Raw genomic sequence first — 19,307 nt, forward strand, 5'->3', positions numbered from 1 at the left:
TCTTTACATGATGTCTCAGTCCCCGAGTGCTGCTGTAACAGAAATACCCCAGGTGGGTGGCTTTAAACAACAGAAATGTGTTTTCTCAGAGTTCAGGAGACTGCAGTCCGAATTCAGGGCGCTGGCTCTGGGAGAAAGCGCTCTGTCAGCTCGGGGGGAAGGTCCTTGTCTCTTTTCAGCTTCTGTTCCTTGGTTCTTCGGAGATCTTCATGTGGCATCTATCTTTTCTCCTTTTGTGCTTGCTTCTCAGTACGTAATCTGTTCCTTTTATATCTGGAACGTGATTGGCTTAAGACACACCCTACGCTGATGAGGCCTCAGACACATAACAAAGAAATCTCTGTTCGCAAATGGGATCCCATCCACAGGTATAGGGGTTAGGATTCCGACACCTCTTTTGGGGAACACAATTCAGTCCATAACAAGTGGGTTTCCATTGACTGGCTCTTCTCCTGCCTTCATGGGCACCCTCTGCAGACCCTCAGGAGGGCAGATGCCTTCCCTTTATCTCAGACCTTACCTTGTCGCCATAGCAGCTGTTTGCCCAGCACATACTCTTTTGCATAATTTGTGTATGTTTCACTTCATCTCCAGACAGCCGAGGCTGATAGAGGAGATCATCCCCATTTCACCACGTGAAAACTGAATTTCACAGAGATTTATTCTTCAACAAAGTGACACGTTGATGTTGTTAGGTGCTGTCCAGTCAATTTTTGACTCATAGCGACCCCATGTGACAGAGTATAACTGCCTCATAGGGTTTTCAAGGCTGTAGTATTTACAGGAGCAAATCACTAGGTTTTCTCACGAAGAGCCACTGGGTGGGTTTGAACTGCTAACTTTTCTGTTAGCAGCCCGAGCGCGTAAGGTACCACAGCTGTTGTTAGGCCCCTCTGAGTCGGTTCCAACTCACAGCTACCGTGTGTACAACAGAACTAAACACTGCTGGATCCTGTGCCATCCTCCCAGTTGTTGCTATGCTTGAGCCCATTGTTACAGCCACTGTGTCAGTCCATCTCATTGAGGCTTTTCCTCTCTTTTACTGACCCTCTGCCTGACCAAACATGATGTCCTTCTCCAGGGACTGGTCCCTCCTGATAACATATCCAAAGTATGTGAGATGTAGTCTTGACATCCTTGCTTCTAAGGAGCACTCTGGCTGTACTTCCTCCAAGACACATTTTGTTCATTCTTTTGGCAGTCCATGGTATATTCAGTATTCTTTGCCAACACCATAATTGAAAGGTATCAGTTCTTCTTCAGTCTTCCTTACTCATTGTCCCGCTTTTGCATGTGTGAGGTGATACCATAGCTTGCGTGAGGTGCACGTTAGTCCTCAAAGTGACATCTTTGCTTCTTAACACTTTGAAAAGGTCTTTTGCAGCAGATTTGCCCAACGCAATGCATCTTTTGATTTCCTGACTCCTGCTTCCATGGGTGTTGATTGTGGATCCAAGTAAAATGAAATCCTTGACAGCTTCAGTCTTTTCTCTGTTTATGTTAAGGTAACGTAGGAAGTGACAAAGCCAGTGTGTAAATCTAGGTCGGTCAGACTCCCAAACATATGCTCTTGGCATTGTCCCTCCACCTTCTTCACACAGGTGAAGCTTCCAGAAGCTTCTGTGATGCTCACCCACGAAGCCCTCGTGCTTAATGAAACACTTCTCCCAGTGAAGAACGTGTGGCCGATAAACTAATTCCTGTCTCAGCGCTCTGCTACCACCACGCTCCCGCATCGAGACAGAAAGTGCTAGTGTAATTGAGACAAGTGGGTCGTCAGCTCAGGATGTGGGAGGTTTTTAAGTAGCCTCATCATCACCATATGCTGCCTGCTCCCTTCTCACTTACACACGTGACGGACGTGTGGCATTCAAACGCTCACCTCCCTGAGATCTTGTCAAAAGAAGATGCGGGCTTGATGGTTTCAAACTCTAAAACCTCCTGTCTTCCGTTTCTCAAGCCCTCTACAGCACGAGAGTGAAAACAACGTCTTCTTTTGCTTTTTCAGCTAGGAGTGTCCTTGGATTTTGTTTTGTGTTCTTGCTCATATTGACTGCCCTGGAGACAGAGGCAGAGTGGTGCTCGTAGAAGATTCAGGGGTAAGAGTGCGGTCGCCACGGTGCAGTGGTCTAGGGAGACTGAGGGGGGTGGAAGAGGATCTGGGCCTTCCCAAGGATAGTTCCTCTGTAGGAGAACCCAAAAGCCAGTTGCAGTCGAGTTGACTCTGACTCATGGTGACCCCACGTGTGTCCACTTTGCGACGCACTGCTGTTGTCTATGAATGTTGTGTGCTGTTGAGTAGATTCCAACTCATAGCAACCAAGTAGAATTGTGCTCCATAGGGTGTTCAGTGGCAGATTTTTCTAAAGTGGATCCCCAGGCCTTTCTTCTGAGGCGCCTCTGGGTGTCCTTGAACCTCCAGCCTTTTAGTTAGTAGCAGAGCATGTTAACTGTGTCACCCAGGGTCACTTCAACCAGTTGACATTGAGTTGACTTCAGCTCATGGCGCCCCCATGTGTGTCAGAGTAGAACTCCGCTCTATAGGGCTTTCAAGGGCTGATTTTTCAGAAGTCGATCCCCAGGCCTTTCTTCTGAGGCGTCTCTGGGTGGATTCGAACCACCCACCTTTGGGTTAGTAGCGACGTAGCGACGCATTTCACCGTTAATGTTCATGAGCCACAAGACTCAACGTAGGACTCAGTGACCTGATGGGGGCTCTCCTGTGTCCGATTGTGATCATCTGTGTTCCAGGTCTTGAAAGGAATCTTGAAGAGAACTCACCTTTGGTGAAAGCCAGCCATTTGCAAGATTCTGGTCATCATGTACCTTAATTTCAGCTGGGTACGTTCTCTTCAAATTCAGGGACTGCGGTCTGAAAATATCACCATAAGATTCCAGATGAGTCTTTTCCAACGAGATGCAATTACATGCGGCAACCATGAAACCCAGAGCTTAGGTTTGCAAAAAGGCAAAGTAAAGGGTTAGAGAGATGAAAAATTTCAACACGTGAAAATCTAGGTGCCAGCCAACAGTGTGGGGAGCCCTGGTGGTGCAGTGGTTGAAGAGCTCAGCTGATAACTGAAAGGTTGGCAGTACGAACCCACCAGCAGCTCCATGGGAGAAAGATATGGCAGTCTGCCTCCGTAAAGATTTGCAGCCGTGGAGACCCTCTGGGGGCAGTTCTGCCCTGTCCTGTAGGGTCTCTATGGGTCAAAATTGACTCAACGGTCGCAGGTTTTGGTTTAGCCAGCAGTGAGCTGTTAGTAGAGACATAGTGACTGAGAACAGGAGCTGGGAAATTCAACAAAAGTTGAATCTTTCTCAGTCTCCTACGTGGTGTCCAACAGCTTGCCTCCCTCCCCCAGCGTCAGTATGCCCATCTGAAAATTGGGTATAATTCTTGTTCCTACCAGAAAATGTTGTTGTGAGATTTCTGTCATGCGTGTGAAACACGGTCAGTGAAATGTTCAACAGTGTTTGACTCTATTACCAATTATTTTACTGGCCACAGTACCAGTAAGAGGTACTCTTGGGCATGTCATTGGCATGGATGCTAATGAAACTATAGACCGTTGTTGTTGTTAATTGCCATCAAGTCGATTTGGACTCCTGGTGACCCCATGTGGCAGAGCAGAACTGAGCTCCATAGTGTTTTCTTGGCTGTTAGCTTAGCAGATGGTCTGAGAGGAAATTTCTCTGGTGGTAAGTCTCTGTGGTTCGCTGTGGGTGGCCCATCAGGAGGGTTTAAGCTGAGAAAACCGTTCTGGTTTATGTAACAGCCTTTCCATAATCACTCTTTTGGCAAGGTTTCCCTTCTCTCTGCTGGCATTTGAATGTCCCTTCCCTTATTTATTATTCAACATGTATCAGAGCGCTTTCTCAGTCCTGATCAGTGATTTATTAACTTAAGAACGCTGTTTCGGTCAGCTATCCCATGTTTCTGAGTGCTTAGTGACACAGTGGTTGTTAAGTGACAGTCCAGTGAGGTCTGACTCAGAGCCACCCCGTGTGTTACGGAGTAGAACTGAGCTCTGTAGGGTTTTCTTGGCTGTCATCTTTACGAAGCACATTGCAGGACTTTTCCTCTGCGACGCTGCTGGGTGGGCTCAAACCCCCAACCTTTAGGTTAGCAGCCGAGCACTTAAGCTTTGTACCATCTAGGACCTATAGCACATAGTAGCAACCAATAAATATTTGTTGAATTGATTGTATTGCTGTCAGGTGCCATTTGTATATAGTCATGATTTCTGGTTTCTTCAGGGTAAGGTAGAAGATCGGGGAAAACCAGGGAGACCCTCTGTGAGGTGGACTAACAGAATGGTCACAACAATGAACTCGAACATACCAGTGACCACGAAGATGGTGCAGGACTGGGCCACGTTGCATTCTGTTTTACCTGGGGTCGCCATGTGTCGGAGCCAACCAACAACAACAACAAAGGTTGTTCAACTGTGATTCTCCTCAATAGTTTGTATTTCGTTTACTTTTGTAATATGGAAGTTCCCAGTTTATACATATTTGTTCCAGTGGGACCTCTGTGCTCAGTCATTTGAAACTTGGACTGTGTCTTAGGCGGGGTTCTCTAGAGAAGCAAAACCAGTAAAGCATATAAATATATAGAGAGAAAGATTTATATCAAGGAAATGGCTGATGCGGTTGTAGAGGGTGGAACGTCCCAAGTCTGTGGGTCAGGATAGAGGCTTCTCCTGCTTCATGTAGCCACAGGGGCAGGCGAACCCAAGAGTGGCAGGCTGGAGAGCAAGGCTCTTGCTCACAGGCTGTGAAGATGGATGAGTCCCAAGATCAGCAGGCAAGGTGGCAGGTAAGCTGCTAGCTCAAGTCCCAAGAACTGGAGGTCGGACAACCAGGAGCCAGCTGTAGGATTGAAAGCAAGCAAAAGCCCACAAGCCTTGCCAGAACGTCCACTTATATTCGATGCAGGCCACAAACCCAGGGAAACTCCGTTTCAACTGATTGGCTATTCACAGTATATCCAATCATTGGGTAGTCATATTATATCAGATCTCAGTGATCACAACATCATCCAACTGCCAAGCTGCATCATAACTGCCAAACCACTGCGAGTCGGGGCCCAGCCAAGTTGACACAGCCTTAACCATCACGGACTGAAACTTCTTTTAGGGAAAAAATACATTTTTAGGGTGGTTTAGATTCCTTTGTATACCGTTAAATTTTTTTTTTTTTTAAACATCCAGAGTATAACTGAAATAATATATAGTAGCAGTGAGAAAATTACACCATTGCAACAAATACAATTCAGCAAATCCAGCACATGCTACAGTTGAGTATTGCACAGGATGGGTTTGTTCCTTGCTGTCGTGGTTTGTAGTCTGGTGTTTATCAGTGGGAGGTGCTGTGGGTGGAGATGTGTGGACAGGCTGGAAGGAAGGGGGTGTGTGTGTGTGTGTGTGTGTAGCTGGCACTAGATTCTTACCATATCTGTTCTTTGGTTTTCCTTATCTGGCTACAGACCCACCTCCTCTCTTCGTTTAGCAGCTAGCCTCACTGCTGTATGGTTTAGAAGTGATTACCACAAACCACACAGATCCTGGCAGCCTATATTTCTGTGTCAGGGTCAGAAGAAATGGGTTAGCGCAGGCGGCAGGCCTGGAGGATGGGGCCGGGGTAGAAGCGAAGCAGTTCAGGCTCCAGGCCCTCACAGGTGCGGTGGTTCCTTGAATGGTCTGAGGTTTCCTGCCTGCCTTTGAGTCTGTGCCAGACAGATGGGCTGGGGGCTAGCTCCCTCCGGTAGTTCTTCTGCAGGCCAGGTCACCAGCTGCACACAGCATTTTATATTTCCCGGTGATTCTTCTCTTGATTTCCGTTAAAGATGACTACGAATCCATTGAGTAATCCTGTCAATACAGTGTGTCTCAGTTCTCTAGTGCTGCTATAACAGAAATACCACAGGTGGGTGGCTTTACGAACAGAAATACCACAGGTGGGTGGCTTTACGAACAGAAATGTGTTTTCTCACGGTTCAGGAGGCTGAAAGTCCAAATGCAGGGTGCCTGCTCTAGGGGAAAGGAGTCCTGGTGGCACAGCGGTTAAGCGCTCGGCTGCTAACTGATAGGTCATCAATACGAACCTGCCAGCTGTTCCTCGAGAGACAGATGTGGCAGTCTGCTTCCGTACAGATGACAGCCTTGGAAACGCTATAGGGCAGTTCTCCTCTGTCCTACAGGGTTGCTGTGAGGTGGTGAGGCGGGATGATGGACTTGATGGCAGTGGGTTTTGGCCCTAGGGGAAGGCTCTTTCTGTCTGCCTGGGGGAGAATCCTTGTCTCTTCTCAGATTCTGTTCCTTGGTTCCTTGGTGATCATGTGGCTTGTTTTTTCCCCTCCGTTTGTGCTTGCTTGCTGTAGCTACTATTTTATATCTCAAAAGAGATTGATTCAAGACACACTCTATGCTAGTACTGCCTAATTAATATGACAAAGAAAACCCTCTTCCCAAATGGGGTTATAACCACACATATCAAGCAAAACCCACTGCCTTCGAGTCCATTCTAACTCACAGCGACCTGGAGGACAGAGTAGAACTGCCCCATAGGGTTTCCAAGGCCATAAATCTTTAGGGAAGCAGACTGCCACGTCTTTCTCCTGAGGAGTGGCTGGTGGGTTCAGACCACTGACCTTCTGTTTAGCATCCTAGGGTTTAACCACTGCGCCACCAGGGCTACTTAACCACAGGTATAGGGGTTAGGATTTACAACACCTTTCTTTAGAGACACAATTCAATCCATAACACAATGCTCTGTTGTCTGTATTTTTATTCCATGAGAAATGTTTCCTTAAAAGAAACTGTAACTTGTTTGTCTAAAGGAACTGTAGCTCATTATTGTGGCTTTTCTAAAGAGGCTTACCTTTGCCAGGTATCTGCAATGCTGTACCTAATGTTCACTGCTGCGCAGGTGTCATTTATGCAGTATGGATTCCTCAACCTGTATTTAACTGAGAGCACCCATTAACTGGCGTTGTTTTCTGCAGTAAACTTTAGAAAGAATGGGTCACAGATAAGATTTCGTATATAAAAATACCTTGCATTTACTATAGATATATTAACATAAATCTGCTTTGAGGGGAGGGAAGGAAACAGGAAAGGTACCAAAGTCTAAGAGGTCCCGGGATATAACAGAGCAAAGCATAAACGTTGGGGTTCCTGTCATCACAGACCGTTTTGTTTCTTTAATTTCTACTAATACCTGCATTTATGTCATCGTTAAAATTAAGCCACTTTTAGTTAAAATTGGTTCTTTTTTTTTTTTTTTTTAATCTCTGACTTGATGGAGCACAGGGTTTCAGTAAAAAACATCATGTTGGGTCTGGATTGTTTTTACCTTTAACCCGCATCTGAATCACCTGGAGAGCCCGGTACAGCACAGGTCCTTGCACCTCACCCCCAGAGTGTCTGATTCTGTGTGTCTGGCTGGGACCAGCGATTTTCATTCCTGGCAAGCTCCCACGGGTCGCTCATGTACTGCAGGCCCACACTGGGACAGCCAGTGTATTCAGGAAACTTGTTGTTGGGTGCCTTCGAGTCAATTTCAACCCATAGCGACCCTGTGTGACAGAGTAGAATTGCCCTGTACATAGGGTTTTGTAGGCTGTGATCTTTATGGAAGCAGATCACCAGGCCTTTCTTCCTAGGCCCCTGGATGGACTTGAATATCCAACCTTTAGGTTAGGAGTCGAGCACATTAACCTTTTGCACCACCCGGAGCCTATAGAAGTATTTGTCGTTGTTATTGGGTGCCGTCAAGTCGATTCTGACTTACAACGACTCCATGTAACAGAGTAGAACTACCCCCATAGGGTTTTCTGGGCTGTAATCTTTATGAGAGCAGATTGCTAGGTCTTTCTCCCGAGAAGCAGCTGGTGAGTTCAAACCACCGACCTTTTGATAGCAGGGGAGCACTTAACCACTGCTGCTTTTCTCACAGTGGTTAAGAGCTCAGCTGCTAACCAAAAGGTTGGCAGTTCAAATCCACCAGTTGCTCCTTGGAAACCCTGTGGGGCAATTCTACTCTGTCCTGTAGGGTCGCTATGAGTTAGAGTTGACTAGCTGGCAAAGGGTTTGGTTTTTTGTTTCTTTTTTCGGTTTAGTGGTGGAATATTTTTGTTGACAAAATTAGAGAATCCATTTTTAAAATCTATTCAACAAATAATTATCCATCACCTACTCTGTGCCATACAAATGTCTTAGAAAAATACTACCACCGCCACTTTTATCAAAATATACTGCATGCTGGCTTTTTATTAAAGCAGTTCACATTTAAAATGTGTAGTTTTCACCTTATTCAAAAATATTGCCACACTCCTGGGTGAGAACAAGTATGCCGTCTGCCACATCTTCCTGACTGCTAGGTTATGACAACTTGATTTCAGCCCCAAATGGGTCTTTCTTGGAAGTTAATTTTGTGTTTTTAAGGAACTGATATATTTGTAACATAAAACACTCTGGGTTTAGGTTATCCTGTTTTGTTTTTTGTAACTGGAAATAATGGATTAATTAAAACAAAACTGTGTTCAAGAGATGTTAAAATCTGTCTTGAAAAAAAGTTGAATTGGTTCATTCAAGATGTGCACAATGAGCAAGCAGTGTAAATGGGATGCACAGTTCCTTCTCTGGAACCTGAGAGCCAGATAGAGTTCTTTTTTTTTTTTTAGTTTTAAAAGTATTAGAATACATATGTTCTATAGCCCTGTCAGTGGGTTCTGGGGTGCACTCACAATCAAACCCATTGATATTTGTATCAGGAAATGTATAAATATTCGTATTGACACTAAACGTGTGTCAGAGTAGAACTCCGCCCCCTAGGGTTTTCAATGGCGGATTTTTCCAAAGTAGATTGCCACGTCTTTCTTCCTAGATGCCTCTGGGTGGACTCTAACCTCCAACCCTTCAGCTAGTAGTTGAGCTATTGACCATTTGTGCTACCCAACCAACCGCACTGCCGTTGAGTCGATTCCGACTCATAGTAAGCCTGTAGGACAGAGTAGAGCTGCTCCACACGATTTCCAGGGCTGTAATCTTTAGGGAAGCAGACTGCTACATCTTTCTCCCGCAGAGGGCCTGGTGGGTTCAACCTTTTGGTTAGCAGCTGAGTGCTCAACCACTGCCAGCCTTCCCTGAAACCTTCTTTCAGGCCCCATGCCTGGGGTGCCGAGTTCCCGTCTCATCTACTCCCTTGGCTTTCCAATTGCCTCACCTGCTGCAGCTGCCACTGCAGTTGCCCAGATGGGCTTCACAGGTCAGTTTTGGAAGGGAGGTTTGGGTTCACCTGCAACTTTTCTCTCACTCACTGTCATGGATTGAATCCTGTCTCCCAATCATGTATGTCAGCTTGGCTAGGCCATGGTTCCCAGTACTGTGTGGTTGTCCACCATTTTGTCCTCTGATGGGATTTTCCTATGTGTTGTAAATCCTTCCTCTATGAAGTTAATGAGGCAGGATTCAATCTACAAGATTAGGTTGTATCTTAAGTCAATCTCTTGTAAGATATAAAAGAGAGAAGCAAGCAGAGAGAATGGGGGACCTCATACCACCAAGAAACAAGAGCCAGGAGAATAGCGTGTCCTTTCAACCCTGGGTCCCTGTGCTGAGAAGTTCATAGACAAAGGGAAGATTGATGACAAGGACCTTTTCCCAGAGCTGACAGAGAGAGAAAGCCTTCCCCTGGAGCTGGCACCCTGAATTCGGACTTCCTAGCCGACTGGACTGTGAGAGAATAAAATTCTCTTTGTTAAAGCCACCCACTTGCGGTATTTCTGTTACAGCAGCACTAGGTAACTCAGATACTCGCTGAGCGAAGGTAAGGATTTTCTTCTTGTGTGTGTGTCTACAGCCACTCCACAACCTTGTTGAGTGTCCTGCTAAGCATCCCACAGACGCACAGTAGAAGAGCTTCACCTCGTCAGCAGGCGAGAATAGGCATTTCGTGGCTTGGCACTGCCGCGTTGTGCCCTTAGCCTTTGCTTCTGGAGAACATCTTCATTTTGGAAAGCTGTCTCTCTATCTAGGTGTGCTGTTGTCAGCTGGCGAAGTCACCATTTCATCTGAGGAGTTGAATTACTTGTTTAGCGCCTTCCTTATCCCATAGAGAACTGGGGACAGTTTGATCCGAATTGTTAAGGAAAGCCACTGTCTGTGAAGTCCCTACGGATTTATAATCCTGCTTTCCCATATCTTTTAAATTAAAAGCTCTGAGGGCTTTAAGCAGGGGTGGATTAACCAGTATGCATGGTATACACCGGTTTCCATTAAGCAAGGTATGCACGGGCTAACTTGTGTTTACTTACTCATCTGTAGCGAATAATTTCCCGTGAGTTTCCCACATCTTTGGTGTGACGAAAAACAGGTGAAATTGTTCAGTACGGATTCGTAAGCACCTCAAGTTAAGTCTGTGCGTATCTTGCTTGTTGAGTACTCCAGCCCTGGTTAAGCTTTAACTAAACATGATTTGAAGCACTTTAAAAGGATACAGCACTTTTTCTGGCTTCGGGATTGGTGTTTCATCAAAGGCCTTTCTCCTTCCTTGTACCTCGTTTCCGCCGAGGCCCTGGCACCGCCTCCTTCCTTCCCGTCTTCCTCTGGCGCTTGCCCCCGGCACGCGGGTTATTGCTTTCAGCGATGTGGTTCCCCCTCTGCGGGGGCTGGGGTTTCTTTCTGTCACTCTTGTCCTCTCTCAAGGACTGGAAAAAAGATGTTCAAGTTAAGAAGGTCAGAGGGACTGTCTCCCTCCCAGTCTGCCCTTCTCCTTGCCCTGACCCCTCACCCTTTCCCCCCTCACAGGGATCCCGATCGTGCAGAGATCACCCATTTCTGGAAGGAGCCCTGGCGGCGCAGTGGTTAAGCACTCAGCTGCTAACCAAAAGGTCGACGGTTTGAACCCACCCAGCGATCGGCTCCCATAAAGCTCATCGTGGTTGCTGGCTGCCGTGGAGTTGATACCGACTCATAGCGACCCTGTAGGACAAAGCAGAACTACCCCGTACGGTCTCCCAGGCAGTGATTTTTACAGGACGGGATTGCCAGGCCTTTTCTCTCGCAGAGAGATTATAGCCTAGGAAACCCTAAGAGGCAGTTCTGCTCTGTCACTTGGGGTCACGACGAGTTGGAATCCGCTCAACTGCACCCAACAACAGCAACTCGTTCCTGGGTGACCTCTGTTACCGAAGGCTTTGCCTCACCCTGCTGTCGAGCCGAGGAAGGCAGCAGCCCTTCCCTCTCGGATTTAACTTCTTCAAGGAGAGTCAGTGTGGGCGGTTTCAGAAAACCCCAGTTACTCAGCTGGTCACCCAAAATACAGTTCCTTCTACAAGCAGCTTGGGAAGGCTTTTCTTAAAGTTCCAGTATCTTTTGTAGAAAAAACTGTATTAGCCTGTATTAGCTTCGAGGACAGCCATAACAAGTGCCACACCATGGGGGCCTGCCAAAAAAACCTGACGCATAGCAGCCCTATAGGACAGAGTAGAACTGCCCCCTAGGGTTTCCAAAGGAGCAGCTGGTGGATTCGAAAGCTGACCTTTTGGTTAGCAGCCGAGCTCTTAACCACTGTGCTACCTGCGCTCCCTGGGGAGCGCAGAACAACGGAAGCGCGTGCTCTCCCCATTCCGGAGGCCAGATGTCTTAATTCAGGGTGTGGGCAGGGCCGCGCTCCCTCCAGAGGCTCGGGAGGATCCTGCCTGGTGTCTTCCAGCTTCTGGTGGCCCCAGGCAGCCTTGGCTTGTGGCTGCATCACTGCAGTGTCTGCCCTGGTCTGCACGTGGCCTTGTCTGCACGTGGCTCTGTCTCGCTGTCTACGTCTCTGTCTTTTCTTCTTATACAGACGTTTTCATAAAGAGATCGGGGCCTGCCCTATCCATTATGACCTCATGTGAACTCAGCTCACTAGGTCTGCAAAGACCCTCTTTTTAAATAAAGTGACCTTCACAGTTAAACACACACGGCCCTTTCCCTTCTCCCCTCCGTGCCCACGTTTTATTTACCTCAGTTTGTATCGGGTTTCCCAGATATTATCTTATATGCAAAAGAAGTGGTATTGTAGTATCTAGGCACCAGTGAACCCTATGGGGCAGTTCTGCTCTGTCCTGCAGGGTCGCTATGAGGCACCGGTGTTATATACTGTATATGTTTCCATCTTACAAGAGGAAAAATGGCAGATAAAAGCAACTGACCTCTCATAGCTCTGCTCAGGACCCATCATTATATACCAGTTCAGTATAATGTTGCTCCATAACTGATTGTTGTTAGTTGTTGGGGAGTCAGTTCCAATCACAGTGTCCCCTCGTGTGCAGAGTAGAACTGCGCCATAGGGCTTTCAAGGCTGTGACCTTTCAGAAGCAGATCGCCAGCCCTGTTTTCCAAAGTGCCTTTGGGTGGGTTTGAACTGACAACCTTTTGGCTAGTAGTCTAGCGCTTAACCATCCACGGCACCCGGGGGCTCCTAATATGAAGGCTTCAGTGCTAAAGTTAGAACAGGGCATACAGTGGCATAACCAAACCCCCTTGCCGTTGAGTCTATTCTGACTCGCTGTGACCCTCTAGGACAGAGTAGAACTGACCCATAGGGTTTCCAAGCCTGTAAATCTTTACAGAAGCAGACTGCCACATCTTTCTCCCACGGAGCAGCTGGTGGGTTCCAACCACCAACCTTTTGGTTCGCAGCCGAGCGCTTCACCACTGCGCCATCAGAACTCCTCATTCAATTGCGTAACAGAATTTTAATTTGAAATTTTTCCAATCAAGTCTGGGTGCTTTCCTTCTTTTTTTTTTTAAATAATATTTTATTGTGTTTTTGGTGAAGGCTTACACGGCAGTTTAGGTTCCCATTCAACAGTTTCTGCGCGACTTGTTCAGTGACATTGATTACATTCTTAACAAAGCATGAACATTCTCTTTATTTTCATTCTGGTTGTTCCATTTCCAGTCATCTAGTTTCCCTGCCCCCTTACTTTCTCATCTTCGTTCTTTGTTTTGAAGTCATTATTGACAATCTGGCCTTATATAAGTGATTTTTTAAAGGAGCACGGTACTCATGGGCGCTGTTCTTTATTTTTTGAGCCAGTCTGCTGTTTAGCAACAAGGTGACCTCAGGGTTTAGTTTCTGTTCAAGGTTTGAAGAGTATCTCAGGGCAGTAGTCTCGGGGAGTCCTCCAGTCTCAACCGGTCCAGTGAGTGTGTGCTTTCTTTTTACACCACCCCTGGACAGCCCCCTCCTCTCGTGGGCTTCTCGGGGGATGACACGGGCCCTGCTTAGGCCTCAGGACAGAGCGTTTCTGCTTTCTTTTGGGCATTTGGCGAATTGTCACCGAAACACTCAGCCCCAGGTGGCTCACCCAGTGTGGAGATGATTGCATTTGGTAGCCCGTCCTCTATTTTGAATGTGTCGCTTTCCCTTGGCAGTAGTACCTTCTCACAGGTCACTTAGATGGCAGTAGGGTTTGTGGCGAGCCGGTCTTTCCGAGTCCATGATGGGAACAGTGACAATGGCTGGCAGCATTTGTCAGGCACGCCGTGTGCGTCAGATGGCGTGCTGAGGGCAGTGCTTCTACTACAGCCTTCTATCCTCAGTGATACCGTCTGTCTCGGTCATCTCGTGCTGCTTTAACAGAGACACCACACGTGGGTGGCTTTAACACAGACACATTCATTCTCCCACAGTCTGGGAGGCTACAAGTCCACATTCAGGGTGCCGGCTCCAGGGGAAGGCTTTCTCTTTCTCTCGGCTCTGGAGGAAGGTCCTTGTCATCAATCTTCCCCTGGTCTAGGAGCTTCTCAGCATAGGGACCCTGGGTCCAAAGGATGCGCTCTGCTCCTGGCACTACTTTCATGGCGGTACGAGGTCCCCCATTCTCTGCTCACTTCCATGCTGGCTGGGAACCTGCCAGACCTCATCCGTGCATCTCTTCCTGTGACGATGCTGATTTGTATCCTTCGCTATAATACATCTGTAACAGTAAGTACAGTGCTCTTTGTGAGTTCTGTAGAGTCGTTCCAGCAAGTTTTGAGCCCAAAGGAGAAGGGGAAGCTGGCGGATGAGAGTAAGGACGCTGTGTGGCCTCCCCAGCTTGCCGCTGGCATCTCCTTTTCGGCAGTCCAAGGAACAGTAGGTACGAGACTCTCTGGAGTTGTCGTTCTTTTAACCTGTGAGCTCTGCCCTAGCCCCGGGTTGCTAGGGTCTGAGGGAGCGCCCTGTGGGTGGCTGGTGACGTAAATGATGGAGAGGGTGGAAGGTGGTACTGGCTTCCTCTCCACATTTGGGGATTGGATTCGTGCTGCTGCTCATCCACGGCGTCCCTCACGGTAGTGGGGACACGCATGGAGACAGTGCTGGGTAGTACTCTTTTTAGGTGCTTCGGAGTACCAGGTGATGACCTCACCCAACGCTTGAGGGGAGGAGCCCCGGTGGTGCAACAGATGAGCACTCGGCTGCTAACTGAAGGGTTGGCAGTTCGAACCCACCCAGTGGCTCCACGGGAGAAAAGACCTGGTAATCTCCCATAGAGGTTACAGCCTAGAGAAACGTGGGGCAGTTCTGCTCTGTCACATGGGGTCACTGTCAGTTGGAACAAACTCGCAGCACCCAGCAACGCCTCTGGGTGTCCGTGGTCTCAACTACATATTTCAAATCTGTAGATGTTTATATAAAAGATAGTTTAACAGCAATATAGACTTCGTTTCTCTCCTAATATCTAACTCTTGAGACCCCACCACCCTAGCTGTACTTGAGCAAACTTAGAGGAGGGCCGGGGGCTCTGTCAGTAAGCACTACCTGCAGATTTTTCACTTTTTACTTAGCTGCTTGTGAACACCTCTGTCAGCAAATGTGACTCGTAATGTGTACGTCTGTGCCTAACGGATACGGACTTGGTGTAGCGTGCGCCTTAATCATCTCCCCGTTTCCGTTTCACTTTTGTCTCTGCAGACACTGAACGGCTGTATTCAATGGTGTTTCAAGAAATATGCGATCGCTATGGGAAGAAATACTCCTGGGATGTGAAGTCCCTGGTCATGGGTAAAAAGGCGTTGGATGCCGCGGAGATTATAATACAAGTCCTGCAGCTCCCAATGTCCAAGGAGGAGCTGGTGGAGGAGAGCCAGATGAAGCTGAGACAAGTGTTCTCCCAGGCCTCTCTGCTGCCAGGTGCGCCCCTCCCTGTGCCCAGGACTGCGTCTGTGCACTGGCGCAAGTATGGATGAATCGAACCTTGAGGCTAAGTGCAGCCTTGCACGGCTCATCTCCTTTTGTCTTGATACCTTCTCAGAAAATTCTCCCCCTGGGTCAGCCTCAGAGGCACTGCCCAGGGGCTCGGTTGATACTGTTGTGTGTTGTGATTCCCTTTACTCTACTGAAACCAAACCAGCTGTCCTAGAGCTGACTGTAGCTCCTGTGTGTGTGTCAGAGTGGAACTGTGCTCCAGAGAGTTTTCAATGGCTGGTTTTTCAGAACTAGATCTCCAGGTGGAATTAAAGCTCTAACCTTTCATTTAACAGCCAAGCGCTTAACCACGTGCACCAGGCAGGGACTGACCAGTTTACTCTTTTAATAAAAGAGTCTCTTAAAATAATGCACATTACTTTCACTGATTTTCGAGGCCCAAAAACATTTGAACTTTGTCAGTACCTTTAGGACGTTTAGGTCGGTAATGACAACAACAACCAAAAAAAACCAAACCTGTTGCTGTCGAGTCGATGCTGACGCCTAGCGACCCTCTAGGACAGAGTAGAACTGCCCCTTACGGTTTCCAAGGAGCAGCTGATGGATTCGAATTGCCGACCTTTTGATTAGCAGCCGAGCTCTTAACCACTACGCCACCAGGGCTTCCAGATGATGTAGAGATGACGTTAATGTGAGAATGGCTTCAGAGTTTGCTTGAATGGATAGCTTTGCTTTTTTCTTTTCAAAATTATATATAGTATTAATTATTCGGCAGCTATGAAAACTTCAACAAATAGATTATAACCTTAAGCAGCTACATTTTCCCAAAGAAGCCTAATTTAAAAAATGAAATTAAAGGTATAATTAATTTTTAGCGTGGCTGTATGCTGTTTGCCCGTTTCCTTACTTTAGATTCAGTTTTCCTTCGAAAAGGAAAGATTACTTTGCTCCCTCAAGGCTTGTTAACTGAAGATCAGTCACAACGGGATTGCCTGCTGTTTCTTGCTAGAAGTGAGAAGGTCAAGAACATTCTAGACTACCGGGTCAAATGCTTGAAATTGGAGTACTATTTTAAGATTCTACCAGGACTGCAGAGCGAGTGCTCAGTCTTTAAAGTTACTGCTGCGAAGAGAGAAATCAATTGCCATCATGGCAGTAATTTTGGATTTACAATTTGTGTTAAGAGAGATGAACATACCCTATCTGGAAGGTGTGGTACTAGCTATATTTATATAGTTGTCAGTTGCCACCGAGTTGTCTACGACTCAGGGTGACTCCACGTACAACAACAACAAAACATTGCCTAGTCCTGCACCATCCTCAGGATCATTGGTATGCTCAAGTGTATTTCTGTGGCCACCGTCTGTTATGAGTGTCTTCCAACCTAGGGGGCTCATCTTCCAGCACTATGACAGACAGTGTTCCGTGGTGATCCGTAGGGTTTTCATCGGCTGAGTTTCAAAAGCAGATTGCCAGGCATTTCTTCCTAGTCTGTCTTAGTCTAGAAGCTCCGCTGAAACCTGTCCACCATGGGTGACCCTGCTGGTATTTGAAATACTGATGGCATACCTGCCAGCATCACGGCAACACGCCAGCCACGACAGTACGACAAACTGACAGACAGTGGTGGATCGGCATTTATACGTATCTACCAAGACGTGGGTGGAATATTCCCTGGGAACTAGAGAATATTCCTGCAAAGAGACCTGCTATCACCAGTGCCCGTGTCACACAGAAGATATGTGGACTGCTCTTGGATTAAACACACGCACAAACACGGGTGCACACACACGTGCATGCACACCCTCTGTGATCACGCTGGCCGCCTCCGCTGTAAACAGACGTGTACACGAACCCCAGGTGTGGGTACTCGCACAGGGAATTCAGTTCTCTGCACTGCACACACACACAGGTATCCCGACAAGGCTTACTGATGGAAACACCTCCATGCAGTTAATAGTCACTCCTGCAGTCTATTCAATGGCGTAACGCATAGAGCACCCCAGATGTGTCAGCTAGGCCCACGTCCTCTTCTTCCTCATGTCCCCAAGCCTTTCAAGCAGCTTTCCTTCTAGCATTCTCGTCCTGTGTTCTAAGATATATTTCAGATCTCTTTTGTTCCATTTCCAAGGAGATAACCATGGTTTATCGAGCTAGTCTAGTAGTTTGGCTGGGATGCTAGTGAATCTGTCTTGTGAAGTCTCCTTTGTGGTCCACTCAATGCGGCATCTCCATTTGGCCCTCCCAGGGACCAGGTATTAGAGCAAATTTGATGTCCATCGTGTGAGTGAAAAGAATTGAAAACACAAGCCTGAAGCTTGCCAATGAGCTGGGAGCTAGTTCTTCAAAGATACTTCAGTCTTACTGAACTTAGCTGGATGACTGTCACTGCTATTTTCCTACTATTTCTTGACCTCTTTCAGGCAAGAGGTTACAGGGCTCTTTAAATTTATTTTTTGTTATTATGAAAATTGTGTAAATTGGTCTCTGTTTGCTGGGAGCACCAGAGGAGGAAGAAGGAGGGTCAGGAAACAGTGGAGGAAACGGAATACTTGTCCAGTCACCTCCATGAATAACTGCCTCCTTTGCCATGAGACCCAAAGAATTGGATGGTGCTTAGCCACCATTACTGAACATTTAGATCAAAAATTCTATAGAAGAATCCTGATCAAAAGGGGGAAATGAGGAACAGAATTTCAAATTCTTATGGACTCCAGATTTTCTGAAACCATGGAGGCTAGATGACCTCCCTCTCCCCCACCCCCGAAAATATTATCCCAAGGAAATCTTTAAATCTTGAACCAAAGCTATCCCCTGAAGTTATCTTTGAATCAAATAATAGTTTAGCCTAATTAGAAAAGAATGTCTGCATTAGGCATTATACTCGTAAAGAATTATCTATATGGGATCCATTTGACAACAGCAACTCAAAAGGATAGATAAGAAGCTTAGCGAGAGAGGCAGTGAGTTTGTGCGAACGATGGTAAAAGAGTTTGGACAAGGTTGGCTAGAAAGATGGCACAACTTGAAGAATGTTCACTGGATTGTACGTGTAGAAATTGTTAAAGTGATGTATTTTTTTTCCGTCTATTTTATTTTATTTTTACTGTACTTCAGATGAAGGTTTACAGAACAAATAGCTTCTCGTTAAACTGTTAGTACACATATTGTTTTATGACATTGGTTAACAACCCCGCGACATGTCAACACTCTAACTTTGTGACCTTGGGTTCCCTATTACCAGCTTTCCTGTCCCTTCCTGCCTTCTAGTCCTTGTCCCTGGACTGGTGTGCCCCTTTAGTCTCATTTTGTTTTATGGGCCTGTCTGATCTTTGACTGAAGGGTAAACCTCGAGAGTGACTTCATTACTGAGCTAAAAGGGTGTCTGGGGGTCATACTCTCAGGGTTTCTCCATTCTCCTTTAGGCCAGTAAATCTGGTCGTTTTTGTGTGTGTTAGAATTTTGTTCCACATCCTTCTCCAGCTCTGTCCAGAACCCTCTGTTGTGATTCCGGTCAGAGCAGTCAGTGGTGGTAGCAGGGCACCATCTAGCTGTAGTGGACTCAGTCTGGTGGAGGCCGTGGTAGCTGTGGTCCATTAGTCCTTTGGACTAATCTTTTCCTTGTATCCTGTTCTCTTCATTCTCCCTTGCTCCCAAGGGGGTGAGACCAGTGGAGTATCTCAGATGGCCGGTCACAAGCTTTTAAGACCCCAGATGCTACTCACCAAAGCAGAATGTAGAACATTGTCTTTATAAACTGTGTTATGCCAACTGAGCTAGATGTTCCCCGAGACCATGGTCCCCACAGCCCTCCCCCAGCAATTCAGTCCCTCAGGGAGTTTAGATGTGTCTATGAAGCTTCCATGACCTTGCCTTGTACAAGTTGTGCTGGCTTCCCCAGTATTGTGTACTGTCTTACCTTTCGCCAAAGTTACCACTTACCTATTGTCTATTTAGTGCGTCCCCCCCACCCCCCACCGCGTAACCATCAAAGATTGTTTCTTTTTGTGTGTAAACCATTTCATGAGTTTTTACAGTAGTGGTCTCATACGGTATTTGTCGTTTTGTGATTGGTTTAGAGTGAAATAAGGAGCCTGGGTGGTCAGTATTGTGTGCCACCTCGC

At 46.9% G+C, this 19,307-nt stretch overlaps 1 protein-coding gene across 1 annotated transcript in view; it reads left to right on the forward strand.

Moving 5' to 3' along the window:
• The window catches only part of PUDP (pseudouridine 5'-phosphatase), a 70,184-nt gene that overhangs the window by 22,430 nt on the left and 28,447 nt on the right, over positions 1 to 19,307 (forward strand). Inside the window, exon 2 of the mRNA XM_004385182.2 lies at positions 14,950 to 15,168. Coding sequence (XP_004385239.1) covers positions 14,950 to 15,168 — 219 coding nt within the window. The remainder of the gene's footprint in view (positions 1 to 14,949; positions 15,169 to 19,307) is intronic.

This window comes from Trichechus manatus, unplaced genomic scaffold (assembly GCF_000243295.1).
Source record: "Trichechus manatus latirostris isolate Lorelei unplaced genomic scaffold, TriManLat1.0 scaffold00134, whole genome shotgun sequence".
NCBI classification, from domain to species: domain Eukaryota; kingdom Metazoa; phylum Chordata; class Mammalia; order Sirenia; family Trichechidae; genus Trichechus; species Trichechus manatus.